Below are 18925 nucleotides of genomic sequence, written 5' to 3'. Positions count from 1 at the left end.
CCCGCCTGTCACACAGCGGGGATCGTAGAGGGCTTGACATTCTGCTTCCCCCCCCACCGCCCGACACTGCGGGGATGGGACGAGGCTTCTCAAGCCTCGTCCGATCCCCGGGCAGTGTGTGTGTGGGAAAGCGGAGCCAAATTCCTCCCCTTCTTCCCGCTGTCGCCCAGCCAGTGGCAGTCAGCAGCGGGGGCTTTTCGCCGTTTGCATTCCCCCAAGGGGGAGGCAAACGACGAAAAGCCCCCTCCCGCGCCGCACTTCGGCTCAGGGACTGGCTTGGCGGGAAGAAGGGGAGGAATTTGGCTCCTTCCCCCGATGCGCTTCGGCTCGGGGAAGCAGGCAGGGAGATGGCAACAGTCCGGGAAGCTGCGGGCTGTTGCCGTCTCCCTGCCTGCTTCTCCGAGCTGTAGCGCATCGGGGGACAGATCCAAAGATCGGTGGGCGCTGTTTGCCAGGGTTGACAAGCCCCGGCAAACAGCGCCCCCCATCTTTGTGTGACAGGCTAACCCTAAGCCTGCCTGCCTTCCCCACTGCCAGTCCCCCGGAGCCCATAGGAACGCATTGATTAAGTTTCAATGCATTCCTATGGGAAACCGGGACTCGCTAGATGAAGAATTCGTTACACGAATTGACCCGTGGAACGAATTAATTTCGTCTAGCGAGGCACCACTGCACTATAAATGAAACAACAGCATAGCACCCTGGCACTTCTCCTCTGGAAGAAGAGAAAAATGCAAATGACATAATTAAGGAAGGATGTCATGCCCTGCAGCAGGCCTCAGGTGTATAGGAGTTCTTTTGTTTGGGAAACAAAAACATCAAGAGAAACATTGGATTTAATGTAAATGTCCGGATTATAGCAATGACGTGAAGGGGGAAAATGACCCTAATGAGTAAATCCTAATGAGTTTTAATCAGGCCATAAGATCTGAGAATCTCACTAGTCTCAGGAATTCTGCTTCATAAAGCAAACTGCATGCCTTCATCACACTGGCTCTGTATAGAAGGCAGATCATTTCATGGCTGAAAGTCCTCAGAGAATGACAGGAAAATTCTTCTGTAATGGCGAGCTGTTCTTGAGCAATTTTTCCAACACATTATGCATTTGATATTACATACTGTCATCGGCCCTCTCTCTCTCTTTAAACCAACGTTTCTGTAGTAAAGAACTGACAGAGTCTTGCTTTCTATTGTCTATTTGAGCGTCTCTCTCCTTCAAATTATTTCCTAGACTACCAAAAACATTAACATCATGTACTTGCTTATTCTAAAATTCAAATATTTGGCGGCATGCATTTTTAATAATCCAACATTGCAAAGTTTCTACGGGGGGTTCAGTTATCTTTTGCACTAGTGGTTCCATATTGTTGCTTTCATTGACAAGTCAAGAGTATTTCAGTGCAATTAGATGAAAGCAGGCTCTATCATCATGGTAGAATGCCGTGGAGCAATGTATTGGGCATAAGCAAGAATGCGAGTTGATCATGCATCAACACATACATAATTTTGCTTGAAATTTGGCTGATTATGACAGCTGGTACAGAATCCTGAAAATTCCCAAGAAGGGTAGAAAACAACTCCCAAGCCCTTCAGAAATCATCTTTAAAATGCTCACTGCTTTCCTGCTATATCCCCTATCAGGAGAACTTTGTTTGCTCTGCATTTTAAAGCAAAGTGACCTAATTCACACCTCTCAGGGTAGCTCATGAACAGGCCTATAATTATACTCTCAATTTAGTACTTTTCCCAGTTTTTCTATATGGCCTTTGGCTCAAAAAAGTACCAAAATGCATAAAATATGTTTTAGGATAAAATATGTGTAGAACTGCTTGAGCTAGAATAAAATGTATTTCAACACAAAACATTTAATTAGTATTTTATATATTTAAATACAAATATCTGTATGGATTTGCTTCTTTTAATGACAAATCACTGAGGAAATGGTCTGGAACAGACTTATTATGCATGACTACATGTGAAATGGAAACGGAAACAGAAATAGGCTGATCTCTCTATTTCTATCTCCCATTCAAAGGAAGAAGGTAGATGTGGGATTGGGACCTAAGGGCTTCCCAGGAAGTGGTAAATGGGACTTCATGAGTGCAAATGGGACAGCTTATGCTCCACTTGTGGATCTCTGGATGAGGAAAGCCATCTAGGTCATTCCCCAGTAGCCTGTGTTGGGGAGTTTATAGGGTCTGCACAGCTTGCTTGCGTTGTTCATATATACAAAACCATGTAAAATATGCGACTCTCTTCCCCTGCCTGTTTCTTGCACCAAAATGCCAAGCTCTGTGCAGCCCTCCCTCTCCTGGGCGCATCTGATACAGGAATGGACAAGTGTAAAGGTTATATAGATTCTCGGTCAGAAAATGTATAGCAAGAAGGATGCTCTGGTGCTGATGCTCTTCAAACAGAAAAAAGCTCACTTAGCTAAAGCTATTCTCACTCATTCTATGCTAGCTTTCTGCTTTCATATATATGAGACTGTTCTGTTGTACAACCGCCCCCCCCCCCAATTTACTTTCTTAAATATACAGCATCAGGTGGTCAGCACTGTGTGCTGCTTCTCTGTATAATTTTGGTCTTAAGGGTTTTATTGGATTATGACAATGGCTGACTATTATGAGTCTAGGTGAACCTTGGGCTTACATGCTCGCCGACATGGCAGTGCATGACACCCAAGCCGAAACTGTGGTTAATCTTAGCCAGTCTTAGGCAAACTCAGCCCTCCATATGTTTTGGGACTGCAACTCCCATCATCCCTGACCATTGGTCCTGTTAGCTAGGGCTGATGGGAGTTGTAATCCCCAAACATCTGGCGGGCCAAGTTTGCCTATGCCTGATCTTAGCTGTGATTTGTTGAAAAAAAGTCAGCTTCATAAACCATGGTTTGATGTTGGCTTGTTTCAAAAGACATAGTTACAGTTAATCACAGTTTGTTGGGTTCGGATGATGTGACAAGCTGCGCTTAATAATAAAAAAGAAGCAGCAGCAAAAGTATCTGAAGAAGTGTGCATGCACACGAAAGCTCATACCAAAATAAAAACTTAGTTGGTCTTTAAGGTGCTACTGAAGGAATTTTTTTTATTTTACAGCAAAAGCTTATGAGTGTAAGAAAGGTTCTGCTGGACTCTAGTCCAGCATCCCATTTTCACATTTGCCAGCCAGATCCCTATGGGAAGCCTGCAAACAGGACATAAGCACAACAGTTCTCTCTAACAGCTTCTGAACTCCTTGCAGTCTTACTGAAGTAGGTGAGGGGAAAGGATAGCAAGCAAACAAATGCAAGTCTCTCCTATTCTCTTTCCCAACATGGATAATTCTCATGCCTAACATGATAAATTTGGACAAATTTATCATGACATGCAAATGCAGCCATTGTGTCCTTTGTCGCTTTAGTAGAAATATCAACAGCTCTGTTGTCTTCTGCATATAGCCAATATCTCCTACATGTCAGTGAGCAGTACTGTAGCAAAATAGCAACAAACCTGCACTAAGTTTCAGATGTTTCTCCAGTGTTTCCTTGTTCTCAGCTACAAGCTTCAAAATTTATATTGACTTCTTTGCCCTACAGCTTCAGCTTTCTTCCCAGCCAGTGTTTGTAAACTCTGTAAATGCAATCAGCTACTCTCAAAGCAGAGGACATAAAGAGAATGGGATAATATCTCAGCTAGAAGGCTCCATATGTTGATGGCAAGGTATACTATACGAAGGAAGAAATGGGATTTGAATTGTTCTGAGTACCTGGGAGCCACAAACAGTGACAGGAAGAAATAACATTTTGTAAGTGTAGAATCCTGTGACAAAAGTGAAAAAGCATTTCTTTGGGCACACACAGATGAGAAACTGTATTTTGAGAAAGCTGCCATGTTTCACAAATAGTCTGACAGCTGAGCATAATAATAGGATCACTAGGAATAATAGGAACTCCGTTCACCCGGAGGTAAATTAGGGCTAATGTACATTCATCAACAAAGAAGCTGTTGAGAGAGAAAGATCCACAGGAATAGTTGTTTGAAAGATGATGTAGATGGTAAAATTTCATGGACTCTCCATGCAAGTGGTGAATATGCTTGGCTGGAAATGGCAGCAAGGCCACCAGTGCATTCAGACCAATCCATGTGGTAAAATGCAAACCTGAGATTCCCTACTCATACAACAGCATTGTAATATAAGTAATGCGTACCAGGCAGATGTACTTTTAAAGGAGTTATTGGACATCCCCTAAAAAGTGCTACTTTTTAATCATTAATAAACATCTAGCAGTTGATAGAGTAACTTGAAAGTTAGGTACTCACATATACATGGGCTGTAGCTGTAAATGAGATGTCTTCTGTGGGCCTTGATAGCCGTAAGAGTCAAATCCACCTATGAAGTCAACTGAAAAGGAGGAAATTGCTTTCATTGCGGACATTCTCAGAAGTGATAGGCATTTTCCTTTTAAAACAAGCTTTCATGCATATTACATTGGCTAACCTTCCCCCCTTCAATAGTTTATTAAAATGGAAGTGAGAATGCAAACGAAGTACAGAATCTACAGGGTAATGACTATATAGAGAGCAAGTTTTCATCAGCGTGCCAATCACAGATTATAACAGTTTATCTATATACCGTTGCTCTTCTTGTTTATGAGCAGCCCACCTGACTGGAATGTATAAATTACACATTTGTAGGAGGCTGTAAACCAATAATTTGCAGCCTCCATGTTTTAACTGGTTGTGATTATTGTGTCACATCTGCTGCCACACTGGTTCTGTGAGCAACAGATGAAAGGAAATTGATCTATGCTCTTTGAAAAATTATCCCAGGCTTTACAAGGAACCTGTGAATTCCAGTAAGTGCTAAAGACAGCCTAGATGGACGTGGTCAGACCTTATATTTTCCAAGGGAGCAACTGCATTGTTTCTTTGTTCCAGTAGAGTGTTTTGGAACCAGTGAATTTATATGCCATCTTCCCGATTTCTTCTGTCAGGTACTCAAGGAAGCCATCACTACTAACTACTTGTTAGTTTTAATGTTCTGTGGCAATGAATTTCATAGCATAAAGTGATTCTTTTTTTGCTTCTAGTCAGTAGCTTTGGATGGCCTGAGTACTAAAATTCTGGGAGATTCTTCAGCAGAATGGTTAGGTTACTGAATTTTTGAATTACTCGCCACAACAAGATCCCCAAAAGATTTACAAGATGACTAAAATACAGCAACATAGCAATAATATAAAAGCATAAACATATGAAAAACATAATGGGAATGAAAGCATCTCATCAAGGGACCAGGAAAACAAACAAACAAACAAATGTCTGGCACTGAAACAATGACCAAGTTGGGACCTGGTGGGCCTCCCTTGGGCGAGCATTTCATAATTAGGGAGTTACCACTGAAAATATACATTCTCTCATTGCCACCCTCCAGACCCCCCCCCTTAAAGGCAGCATGCAGAGAAGGGCATCAAAAGTCAATCTTTCAGGCAGGTTCATATGGGGAAAGAGGTGTGCAGTGCTTTTTTTGGGGTGTGTGTAAAAAATGGCATGATGGTTCTTGTGTACAGTGGTACCTCGACAACTGAACGCTTTGACGTCTGAAGGTTTCGTCTTCCGAAGTCGACAACCTCAGAAGTCTTTTTGTCGCACGCGCCCTGCGCATGTGTTCTGCGCCTGCGCAAAGTGGAGTGTGCGGTCGGCGCACGCGCAGAAGCAGCGCTTCGACAACCGAAGACCTCGACTTACAAAGACGGCCACAGAACGGATCGTCTTCTTAAGTCAAGGTACCACTGTATTGACAAACATTCAATGGGTGCCAGCATAAAATAGATGCCAAGGGCATGCAAGAAAAGTGGTGTTGGTATTTTGTATAGGTGAGTACCATCACAAAAGAAGCCTGGGGGTGGGCATCTGTTTTAGGATGTTGTAAGTCTGTAAAGACTTGAGCACAGAAGAGAGGTTCCAGAAGGACAGTTCCAAATGTATGTAAACTAGCAGTACAATGTAATCTTTTCCCCTTATTCATGGCACACTCCTACTTAGCTTTCCTGAATCTGTGGTGGTGACCAGATTGATCTAAAAGTTGCTTGTGGCTTTATTATAGTCTCCAAACCCCATGCCAATTGCTGTCCTTTCTGCTGGGCATTTTATTTTGGCAGAACCTAAAAGGTCACTAAAAGTGTCATGCAGCTTCTAATGTCTGATAGTATTGGCATGGGATTGAATAAATAAATCTTATTGACTGAATGACCACAGATGTTCTAATCCAAAACTGATTAATCAAACACACTGAAAAGTTGCTTTTGATCTTTTAAGAACATCGCCACCAGTTAGGGTTCTTAACTATGTTTCTTCAGGAGCAAATCTGAAAGTGCAGAGGCATAATCCCATTGATGTGAAACATCAAAAGCTTACAGTCACTTCTTTCATGGAGGCATGATCTTAAAATTTCTTATAGACCCGTCATATGTATGATTATCTGGAAGTCACACTGGTAGTTTTCAATGTGATTTACTCCTCCATTTACAAGATTGCACAATTAGTTTATCAGAAAACATGTAGATTATTCAGGCATGCTAATGCCTACATAAGTTGCCTCTGTGTATATCTGTATTTATTCCTCCTCTGGTCAAAGTGCCTGTTCTGATATCACATTGGTATCCTTCGCAGACGGCAGATAAAGCAGAATGGGCTGGCAAGTGTCCACTGCAACCTTCTAGTTGGGGGATAAATAATTCACATCTGTTCCTTCAAGTCCAGTAGAAAGGGATAAAATATTATTAGATTGCAATGGTAATTTATTTGTTGTAATAAATATTAATGCATCCACAGTGTAGAGAAATCATAATCCTGCCCCCTCAAAAGCCTGGGAAAACAGATTCATTTCTTTACAAGGCTGCGTATTTGCCACCCAGTCCTGAGACAGATGGTGACAATGGTGAAAACATGAGTGAAATTGAGTTTATTGTTGAGGGGGATTGTTTTTGAGATGTACCCACACACACTAGAAATGACTGTGTCACAGGTCTTATTTTGGATATTTGCCAAATGTTACTTAGTTAATGTACTTTACCACTACAGAAAGAACAAAAAGAAGACAAAATGAATCTTTGTGGTGTTTATCTGTACTTTGCGATGGGCAACATGTTATGTTGGGAATCGGGATTTCTTTCATATCCTGATGGAGACAAGGGTAGATTTGCACAACTATCATGTAGCACTTGCGACTTATCTTGTGACAAATACTGCCTGGGTCTGATGAAAAGGCATTGTTAGCTGAGCCTTGATGTAAGTATCAGATAATCAACCATTCTCCCATGGTTAGGACTGTTGCATTAAAAACATGGTTGCAAAAATCTACCATACTATTTTGTTGGTCCTAAATTCAATGCGAAAATCATAATTCTTCAATTGATGCTTTTAAAGCTGGGATCACCAATGTGGTGTCTGTGAGCACAATACATCAGCCGTGAAACTTAGCACTGCCTCCACTCACTGTGCCCTTATTTCCCACCCCCCGAAGTACGTAGTGCTAAGGGAGGGACACTGGAAGTGAAAAGCTACTTCTCACTTCCTCTTTCAGCTCTGAGATGCTGACTAGAAAGTGGAATGACCAAGGTTGTAGGAGAAAAAAGTAACTGATCTGGGAGCCTGTGGGGAAGCAGGCAGTGGCAGGGGGATAAAGTGAGAGAATGGCAGGGGAAAGTGATCAGGCATGGCCTCTCTCTCTCTCTCTCTCTCTCTCTCTCTCTCTCTCTCTCTCTCTCTCTCTCTCTCTCTCTCACACACACACACACACACACACACACACACACACACACACACACACCAGATTCATCAAAATAGATTCCCTCCTCTTGGGGTCCCCACTATGCAAACCACCATTAAATCACTTATCTCTTGTTGGCTGAATCATAAAAATCATGCATCTGGTGCTTTCCAACACTGCCATGGTAAAAAACATGGGCAAAAAAATCCATGCAGATCACCATAATTTTTATGACTGATCTCCTCAGAACCATTGTTAAATCTGTGTCCATTCATGTGTCCTGTCATTTAGTGGCAGTTTTGTTGTCATCCTATATAAGAGCCATGGATAATTCAGGAGGATCTGTGCCTTGGATAGATGCATTTGTGCCATGGCAACCCTGGAAAGCACTGTGATATTTACTGTGCAGTCTACTAATTTAAGCATTTATTTCATGGTGTTAGGATGGGGAGGTGGACTCAATGTAAAATCATGCAAAAGCAAGAGCATCTATTTTAATTCCACTGGATCGGTCTTTTTACTCAAACCCTTTTGAAAAGCAAATGATGTACTGTGTGTGTGTGTGTGTGTGTGTGTGTGTGTGTGTGTGTGTGTTTTCCGTCTTTATGTCTGCCTGGGGGAGAGTGACCCAGGAAAGGAAGAGAGACAGAGAGAAGTAACCAGAGGAGATGGTGTACATGGAACCAGTGGCATGTGGTCAGTGGACTAGGGGGACTAGGCTAGCCCCCTGAATGTTCCTGGTAAATTAGAGTATTAAATTATTAAAGCCTGGCGCCTTCTTCCCAAAGCCCGGGAAGCTTCTGCCTGGCTTAGAAAGGGAGGCATGATGCTCTCACACACAACATCACCCTTCCCAATCGCCTTCATAAGCTGATACCTTTGGCTCTATCTGTTCCCCCACAAAAAACTTTACTGCATGCCATTGCATGGCACGCTCCCAAATGCCCCCACATGTTCCCAAAGGTTGGCAACTCCAATACAAATGTCTTGAAGTCACCTAATGCAATTGCCACTGCTCACTTTCAAAACCACTGCACCACTGCACATACTGAGCAAACCCCCAACAAATGGTTTGCATTCACGCACACACACACACACACACACAGGTTTGCTAAGCTGTTCCTTCCCCCCTGGTAGTAGCTTTCTTGGAGCAAACCAAAACTACCTTCTAATCTTTGCAAATTTTTAGAAATAGTCTGTAGTGGCAGCAACTGCTCAGCCAATCCTCCACTAAAGACACGGAACAGACCTATGCAACTTCACTAAAACATTCCCTAAGTTGGGTTTTGCTATCTGTAGGAATGTTTGCAAAAGCTTTTTTCACAAGGAATAGCAACTCCCTGGAAAAGAAGGGCTTTCATTAGCACAGGTTATAGATGTGGGGTTTTTAGAGGCCTCACAAAGGGCAGCAGTGAGTCAGCTGGAAAAAAGCAGATGGGCACACAGAAGGAAAGCAACATGGTGTAAAACAACACAATCATCCATCTCATTTTCAACCAAGTAGTCAGCGTAGTAGCAAATGTTAACAGAACTGAAAGAAATCAGATTTGAATCGTATATCACCCATTTAGTGTGGAGGCTGCTAATCACTGCTTCCTCATGACAGTACTACCGGTATGCAGAGTGGAATACTGTACGACATTTATGTGTTGAGTTTATTGTGGGAGTCCCACTAACACAGACATGTAGCATTTCTGTGTTTGGCTTATCACTGTTGTAAGTCCAAGTTCAAATAAGTCCCAATTGTGCAGAGGCCACCAGGCGGAAGCATATTTATGAACCTCTGCATGGGGGAAAGTAACGTATGACTTGGCCTTAAATACCCAACTCTACAAAAATGATCTGGTTGTGGCGGCAATCCCATATCCAGTAACCTGGGAGGAAACCTACTTGAATGCAATTAGACTTACTTCTGACTAGACATGCATAGGTGTGTATTTGAAAATGATTAAAATGTTGCAGTGATGAGGGCAAGATTGTATGATAAAGATTATCATGGGAATAGTCATATAAATGATTTTCTAGTAAAACATTGATATGTTTAACAGACTGTGACTGAGGGCAGTTTCATTAATTTTCCTTCAGAAACTCTGGATCAATAAAATGTAAATAAAATAACATCCATATCATAAAGGCCCTCCCCTTCTCTGAGATTTCCCTGAGCTTTGGACTGTTTCCAAACTGGTGATGTATTCAACACTTACAGCCCTGCAGAATACAGTGAGGATTGTCCTGTCTGTTTCTCCCTTTCCAGATATCAAATGTGAACACACACAGCTATTAAAAAGCTCAGATCAGAGAAAGTCTCTCCTCCTTACAGAGGGGAGGGGTTGTGAACGGAAGTCGCTCCCGCGTCAGCAAGGGGGCGTGTTGGCTCCTTGCCTTACCTGCCCTTGCTGCCGCACCACGCCTCCAGTAGCCAGCCAATAGGGCTGGCTCTGGGGCGGGATTTAGCTGCACTTAATGCAGCCGCGGCAGTTCTCTGCCTCCATTAACCAGGAAACTTCTGAATTGTGTGGTGGCTTGCAAGCTACGTTCCCAAAATGGCCTTGTGATCGAGCACGCTGGCATCAGGTTCAGTGACATTGCTCTGTTTTGTAAGGATGGCGTCCGCTTCTCTGATATTGTAAATGACATTTGGTTAACAGATATTATCAAAAGCCTTAGGGATTGGTTGCAGCTGTGAGAGTATTTGGCGGTGAGCTCTTTGGCTCGGGTGGCGGTTAGGCATTGGTATATCTGTGATGTGTCGGAGGGGGCAAGGTTCGGGCCATTGCCTACCCCTCCATCTTTAGGGTATTCCGTTAAAGGAATCCGGCAGTCGTGGATCCTGTCCGATGCCCTGCTGGTGGCTAGGGCCATGGCATGACCCCCGGTGGCATCAGGGGGAGCTTCCAGTTGTATTTGCATCAACAGGCTCCACCTTCTGGTTGTTAACCTTTGATGACTCCACGCTGAGAGGGGGGAGTCATCTAGTCTGTTCAATCCAATGCCTAAGCCAATACCACACACATGCTGTAACCAATAAAGTTGTGGCCTTTTCCCACCTGTTAACTTAAATACATTGTGTCCAAGCGGGTGGCGGGTTCTCGACTCACAAGAGGGACAATGAAAGACTTGTTTCACAGATGTAGATTCAATTCTTGAGTCTTCCTTCTCTAGTTATATAGTGGCCCAGAAGTCACACTTCAGACATAGTGGCACCATGGGCTGTAGTGGTCTGCACTATGAGAGGGAAGGGAAGCAAGCAAAAATAGCCAAACCAACCCCTTGGCCACTGCCACAAATTTGATGTATTCCCCCTCTTCTTTACATCCACTAAGCAGACTCTGTCTATCAATACTGCGTGGAGTAATATGGCATAGGCACACAGGTGGGAAGGCTTCAGGGACCCCTCCCTAAAATAAGCTATGCTTTTACTTAGTGTCTTAGTGAGGCAACACTTAGAGGCAGTTTCAGAAAACATGCTTTTAGAATATATATAAATAGAGAAACACATACAAAACTCTTCTACACTGTTTCTTATGGGTTCAGCTTCTGGGTCCCTTTGCGGTCTTTTCCTGGCTCCTTTCTGCTATAATGTCCCAACTGGGTTCTCTGATCCTTCGTCTTAATGTTTTGGTCCTTTCTCCTGCAACTCTTCCTTTCTTTAACTTACTAGCTTTACAGTATTTTTGCTCTCAACCTTTTAGCCAACAGGAGGAGAGTCAAATCTTGATTATGTTTCTATTTCTCCTTAATTGCCAGGTTCATAGGCTGAAACTCTGACCCTCCTGTGCACATTAGTCTCTTGTGAACTTTCATTTTTTTGTTTCTATTAAAACTACACAACAATACTTATAATTAGAATTTTAAAAAAGGAAAAGGAGAGTCTTAAAGGTTTAGATTGAACATTTGCCAAATCAGAGTCATGAAATGTCTGCAAAATTAGTGTACAAATTTTAACTGAAAAGGAGTTAATGAAAACAAAAGAAACAAGAATCTATCAGTATATAGTAACCTTTTGACAACAGATGAAATAGTAATTTAACCATCCTCATTGAACCTTATTTCAGAACAGTTTTTCCTTTCTCCTGTAAACTTTTGATTCTCCTATGTAGAAGCAAAAAGCAACCATTTCACAAACTAAAACCCTAACCCCAACCTTTATTCACATACACATCTTTTGAATACTACCCCCCCCCCCCCAGCACACTTACTTGGAGTAAATCCCATTGAACCCTGGGATCTATTTCCAAATAAACATGCACAGCAATGGGCTGCACATTATGTAAACTTTCCTTTCTTGCACACTTATTCTTACTTTTGACTTAATAAATATGTTGATGTTGAAGTTTCACTTGACATCAAGAGAGAGAGAAAATCCCACAAATATTTAAAATAAACCGGGCTCTATTGGGTCTCAAAAGATCAGGGAAACAAATCTTTCCAGTAGCATACATACCAAAGCTCATACCAAAGCTCATACCAAAACAAAAACTTAGTTGGTCTTAGTTGGTGCTACTGAAGGAATTTTTTTATTTTACTTCGACCCAGACCAACACGGCTACCTACCTGTAACCATACATTGGCCTGTAACTCAAAAGTTACAGTAATTTCCTGGCCAAAGAAATGTTACATGGGGGAAAAATATTTACAGCTTTTTGCCTTAGAGCTCATCGACATAGCACCTATTTTGGGGATTATCATCAGCATGCCCAGAAACAGACAGCAAACAATGCCTTTTGGGTCTCTATTTTTCCTTGCTACAGGTATGTTCAGTGCTGCAAAAGTCTACGCAAACTTCCCCCTAACACACAACTGCATGCAGAATCTACTGGTCTATGAACATGGAACTTTTTATATGCAATAATTGTTAACAGCCTATAATAAAGACTTCTCTGAGGAAATAGGATACATGCATATATATATATATATATATATATATATATATATATATATATTTATATTCTTTTCCCTGAATCAAGTTTCAGTTGAGCTAGGATATTTCTAGGACAATTTCCACTATAATGCACCATTTTACACATGGGGCATTTTAAAACTGCCCCCGAAGGACTTTCAAACTGCCAAGATGCTTCAAATAGCCTGGAAAAATCTGCAGGTTGTTCCCAATCAGTGTCATCTAGAGGAAATGCAAGCATGGTAGGACCATTGTGTCCCTAATGGAACAAATTGTTAGCAGGAGATTGCTGTAGGCTAGCTTATTACTGGACAAGTAAAGAGATAAAGAAGTGGGACGGAGGAAAGAGAGAGATACAACTGCTATAAATGGAGGAAAACTCCAGCAGGAGAAGGAGAATTCTGAGGACCAAAAGTGAGACAGAATCTAAAGCAATTTCCCTATTGACTTGGCTGTAGAGGAGCCCTTGACAATCTCCCATGAAGTTGTTGTGTGCCACAGAGAACCCTGGCCTTTGTCCTAGGGTACACACTCAATTCATGCAGGGCACTGGTAAGCTCTTTTGAACTTCAGTGTTGCCCATATAAACTACAAGTGCTCTGGAAGACACCAAACATCCTCCTAACTTCTCAGATTACAGGGCAAGATAAGTTGTGAACAGAGCCAGCTGTCCTTCAGGGAGGTTTGTCTACAGCATTACTGATTTCACTGAGGAACCCTAAAAACACTTTCAAGAAGCCCCCGAGTCTCATGAACACAGTTCAAAAAGCAAACAAAAATAAAGCAGTCCATCAAATAAAATCAAAATTAAAATCAAATGTATGAAAAAGTTGAATATATTATGGTCAAAGGGATACTTATTTTCATAATTACAATTCTTGCAATAAAATTAAGCAATCGATCAATGTCTTAGCGCAAATCAAATCACTGTAGGAATACAGGAATAGAGTTTTGTAATTGATTGGAGACCTGCATTACACAATTCAGATGAGTGTACATTTCAAAGGATAGCACAGAGAGAGAGGGAGAGAGAGAGAGAGAGAGAGGGAGAGAGAGAGAGAGAGAGAGAGAGAAAGAAAGAAAGAAAGAAAGAAAGAAAGAAAGAAAGAAAGAAAGAAAGAAAGAAAGAAAGTGTGTGTGTAAAAAAGAGGTTGGTCACTTTGAGGCATAGACCAGTTACTTAATACCTCTGTGCAATATTTTGGTAATGACCCCAAGTACAAATCTTTGTGCTGGAGGGCAAATGGATGGGCTCCTTCCCTCACCTGGCTGGTAGCGAGAAGGCCAGAGTCTAGTGTTTGTGAGAGCTGGTAAGAAGCAGGCTGCAGGCAGAAGCCTGAGGAGAGTCATACTGGATTTCTGCTGTGATGATGGGAGAAGCAAGTCCTTCTGGGGTGTTAATGCTGCGAGACCCTCCATTGTAGCCTCAGGTTATATATATGTGTAAATAAGCCATGTATTATAAAGACATCGCAGTCTCCGCTGCCCCTCATTACAATGACACTGAACCCTGGTGTAAGCACCAGGAACCCCTGGAATTGCACACCACTTGGAGATTGGGGTGGCAGACAACAATATATACATGCAAACATATAATCTATGCAAACATTTTATCCCGTTCTGTCTACCAAAGAATCAGCTTATATAAAGGCAACAGAACAGCACCAAAGACAATAAAAATACACATACAGGTCAAACATTAAATTTTCCCCCGCAAACAGAAGACATAAAATCCCTTCAAAAACACTCCAGACAAGCATGTCTCCTAGTGCCTGTGAATTACTAGAAGGGTCAAACTAAGGCAAATATCAGAGGTGAATTGATTCCACAGGGCAGGAAGCACTAGAGAAAAAGCCCTGCAAGGGTCCCCTCCCAACCAAACCTCCTGAACAAAGGAGACTCTAAGAAAACATTCAAATTTTTAAAGGAATACATACTCTGGTTTGCTCCAGGGAGCCAGTAGGCCATTCTTCCTCCCATCATCGGGTATTCAGCTGTAAATTTTAGCAGGCCAAAACTCAGATGAGAGTTTGAGAGAAATAGAATTTTGCTAGGCAGTGCATTTTAAAAGAAATATTTATCAAAGAACTGGATGCTACTTTAGCTGCATTAGCCCATTAAGTTTTCAAAAGTTATTTTTCGGGGTGGATGAAGGGTATGAGAAATAAAGCATTATGTAGTGGGAGATGCATAACTTTTTGTGGCCATGGGGATGTGGGCTTATATCACCCAGAAGATTGGAATCCTAGAATTGCTGCCTAGGGCTGCTGCAATGTAATGCTACCCAAAGGTTAGCCATGGTTTAGCAATCAGGAGCAGGTTGTGGTATTGCACCCCCATCTCTCTTCTTTTAGACCAGGCACCCCCAAACTTTGGCCCTCCAGATGTTTTGGACTACAATTCCCATCATCCCTGACCACTGGTCTTGTTAGCTAGGGATCATGGGAGTTGTAGGCCAAAAAATCTGGCGGGCTGCAGTTTGAGGATGCCTGTTTTAGACCATATGTATTCTTTTTGCCTGCCTAAACCCTGGTTTGGCATTACACCAATATTCTTTGAAACCCTGGTTTGGAATCCCCAATACACTTCCAAGCTTTACATCACAGTTTGCATTTGGTTATTGTTATGACGGTACCAGCTAGGCACAATATGAGGAATAACAGCAGAAATGAGTGAGGCAAATTAATCAGGTTAATGAAATCTCCCAGTTACTGCAATCCTAAAACCGGGCTCAGAGCAGCTAACAACAAGTAAAAATAGCACAGTGTACATAAAACCACACTAACTAATTTAAATACATTCTAAAAATTAAAATACATTCTAAAATCAATTCAGAATCAAATTAATGGCAACCATTGGGCTAGAGTTCTGTGAGGATTACAGAAGGAGAGAGGGGGTCAGACTGTGCCTTGGCCAAAGCCTGGTGGAACAACTCTGTCTTGCAGGCCCTGCGGAAAGATGTCAAGTCCCGTAGGGCCCTAGTCTCTTGTGACAGAGTGTTCCACAGAGTGTTCCAAGATGTTTTTATTTGAAGACCGCAAGGTCCTCTGTGGGACATACCAGGAGAGGCGGTCCTGTAGGTACGAGGGTCCTAGGCCATATAGGGCTTTAAAGGTTAAAACCAGCACTTTAAACCTGATCCTGTACTCCACCGGGAGCCAGTGCAGCTGAATGTGATCCTGCAGCAAGGAGTCTCGCTAAGGCATTCTGCACCTGCTGGAGTTTCTGGGTCAGTCTCAAGGGCAGCCCCATGAAGAGTGAGTTACAATAATCAAGCCTGGAGGTGACCATTGCGTGGATCACAGTGGCTAGGTCAGGGAGAGAGAGGTAAGGGGTGAGCTGCTTAGCTTGGTGGAGATGAAAAAATGCCGCCTTTGTTATGGCTGCAACCTGCGCTTCCATAGAAAGGGAGGTGTTGAAGATTACACCCAAACTCTTAACGGATGGCACTGGCACTAATTGTGCCCCCGCAAGAGATGGGAGTTGGCCCCCCAACCCCATATCGTCCTGACCCAGCCAAAGGACCTCTGTCTTCGAAGGATTTAACTTCAACTGGCTCCCATGTAACCATCCAGCCAACCATTCAAGGCTGTGGTTTATTTCTACTGAAGATTCCCCTGCCATTAAAAAATAGTCATTTTAGAAATTAATTCATGTAATAAGACTATGACAGATGAAGAAAAACATAAAACATAATAAAATTCATGGTGATCACAATCCCTCTTTGCTTATAGTGATCAGGAATTGATTTTATTAAACACTATTCTGTTATGATGATGAGACACCAATGCAAACGTTTCTTGCATCAAAGCACCACTATTATTTAGACATATTTGAAACACAGGCTTGGCAGCTCCCTTAGGAGATGGTGATGGATGTTCGGGGAGGGATGGACCAGGTAATAAGGGAAAAGGAAAATTAACATATAGGAAGGTAGTGACAGCACCACTTTCAGTGTGTAAATCTATTTATTAATATTTTTTCATAGCACAACTATGTCTCTCAGGGATTTCCTTAACATCAACTTCATTAGTTAGGAAGGCAGCAATCCATAACCAATTTTCTTTTCATGTTGTGCTTGTTCACGTATTAAACCAGCCCCTTTGTTAAAAACATTTGCAATTAATCCCTCAAACAAAAGAAATGCAAATCTTACAGTCTCCCTAACCAAAACCCACCAACTCAAGGCCCTGATCGCCACCTATTATACACTAAAATGAATTGAAATTCCCACTTTGAGCCTAACCTAATTTTCTACTGATAATAGGCATGGATTCCCAGAAGCACTCCATGCATCTTAATAGTAACATCCTAATTTCCTTTCCTGGTAAATGTTTTAAATAAGATTTTAGCACCAAAGGAAATTAACCTTTAAATTAATTGTAATTATAAAATGCCACCGCTGATTTTGTCTTCAGCCTAATTGCTTGCTATTATTTAAACCAGCTGCACCTCAGCTGAGCTTTAAGTTTAGGTTTCTCACAGTTACACCATGCCAACAAATCAAGGTGTCTGCTTATGTCTGTGACAAGGCTAGTCTGTTTGTGGCTCTGCAAACATTAGGATGGGCAAAGCAATCTTAATTCACAGAATAGGTGGGTGCCTTTGCCTCTGCCTCTGGCAGAAAGGTCTGCAGGTGGCACACCCATGCTTGCTAAGGAAGCCTCTGCTGTGGCCATGGAAAGCTCCACAGGCAAATATCTACCACTGACAGCAGTTGGCATTCAGCACTCCTGAAAGTGCTCTGAGGTGAGGCAGGGGGATGAGGTAGAGGTAGCCCTGGATCCACTGGATCTCTGCTTCCCTCACAAACATCTACTGTGTACTCAGGTTCAGGGACCATGTGTTCCAACTGCTTCCTGCTGCTTCTTGCTCTCCTGGCACTTCCAGACAACCACCATTTTCAGGTGGCATGCAAACACATACCAGCAAATTCAGACTGCACAACTTGAGCTGATTGGGAGGTCTTGTGCAATGAACCCACTTACCCAAATGACTGGGCTTTTTGCAATAAGGAAAGTGATATAATATACTGGACAGTGTGGCATAACAGTTGCTTTCATCCAATGCCATCTAATCTACCTGCAAAGATTTATGAGCATTCATGAACACCAAAAGCCATCTACCTGCAAGCAAATCAGAACGAATGCTCGATAAGTAGCTTGTCTGGAAGCCCACTTATCCCTCTTGCTCTCACCCCCATTCCATGCAGATGAGACCTACCCCATAACTAGCAGCAGTGACTGGGATGCTCTAGGACAGGGATGTCAAACTCAAATTCATCGGGGGCCGCATCAGCAGTTTGGTCACCCTCAAAGGGCCGGTTGTATCTGTAGGACTATGTGTCCACTCTTTATTATCATAAATTATTGTCACTGCATTCAATTATTACTGTTTTTTGTAATAATGTAAGTAATAACTAGCTCTGAAAGCAGAAACATAGTCAGAATAATGGCAAGTAGATATTCAAATGTACAATTATTGTACAATTTATTGAAAAATGATTTTTGGTAACTGCACTGGGTGGTGGAGGCTCGCTAGGGTTTCAAGCTTTGCAGAGCTACTGGTACCTGGAGATGCTGGGGTCCTTCTGCATGCAGGACAGATGTTCTGCCAGTGAGCCACCACCCTTCACCAAAGGGACTGGCTGAGGTTGACTCACTGGAGCTGCTCTCCTGGTTCCAGGGTTTAAGGGCCAGAAGTATAAAGCAGCAAACTATGTTTCTGAGGAGAGGGAGAGGGAGGGAGGGAGGGAGGGAGGGAGGGAGGGAGGGAGGGAGGAAGGAAGGAAGGAAGGAAGGAAGAAAAGAGGGAATGGGAGGCAGAGAGGAAGGAAGGAAAGAGGGGAGAGAAAGAAGAGTAGGAAATAAGGAAGGGAATAAAGAAGGAAAGAAAAAGAAAGAGGGAGAGAAGACGGAAAGGGAGAAAGAAGGAAGGAAGTAGAGGGAAAGAAAGAATAAGAATGAGGGAGAGGAAGAAAGATGGGAAGGACGGAAGGAAGAAAGGAAGGAAGTAAGGAAGAAAGAAAGAAAGGAAGAAAGAAAGAAAGAAAAGAGGGAGCAGGAGGGAGAGAGGAAGGAAAGAGGTGAGAGAAAGAAGAGTAGGAAAGAAGGAATAAAGAAGGAAAGAAAAAGAAAGAGGGAGAGAAGACAGAGATAAAGAAGGAAGGAAGGAGAGGGAAAGAAAGAATAAGAACGAGAGAGAGGAAGAAAGAAAGGGAAGGGGGGGTCGCCGCCTTGATTCAGCGCCAGAAAAGAGCGCGAAGGGACCCAGGGG

At 42.6% G+C, this 18925-nt stretch overlaps 1 protein-coding gene across 1 annotated transcript in view; it reads right to left on the bottom strand.

The window, feature by feature from the left end:
• Positions 1-18925, bottom strand: part of NKAIN2 (sodium/potassium transporting ATPase interacting 2) — a 460737-nt gene that overhangs the window by 5383 nt on the left and 436429 nt on the right. Inside the window, exon 6 of the mRNA XM_035109229.2 lies at positions 4302-4383. Coding sequence (XP_034965120.1) covers positions 4302-4383 — 82 coding nt within the window. The remainder of the gene's footprint in view (positions 1-4301; positions 4384-18925) is intronic.

This window comes from Zootoca vivipara, chromosome 3, assembly GCF_963506605.1.
Source record: "Zootoca vivipara chromosome 3, rZooViv1.1, whole genome shotgun sequence".
Lineage (NCBI taxonomy): Eukaryota > Metazoa > Chordata > Lepidosauria > Squamata > Lacertidae > Zootoca > Zootoca vivipara.
Note: the sequence above shows the minus strand (reverse complement) of the source record. Positions and strands in the feature narration are given on the sequence as shown.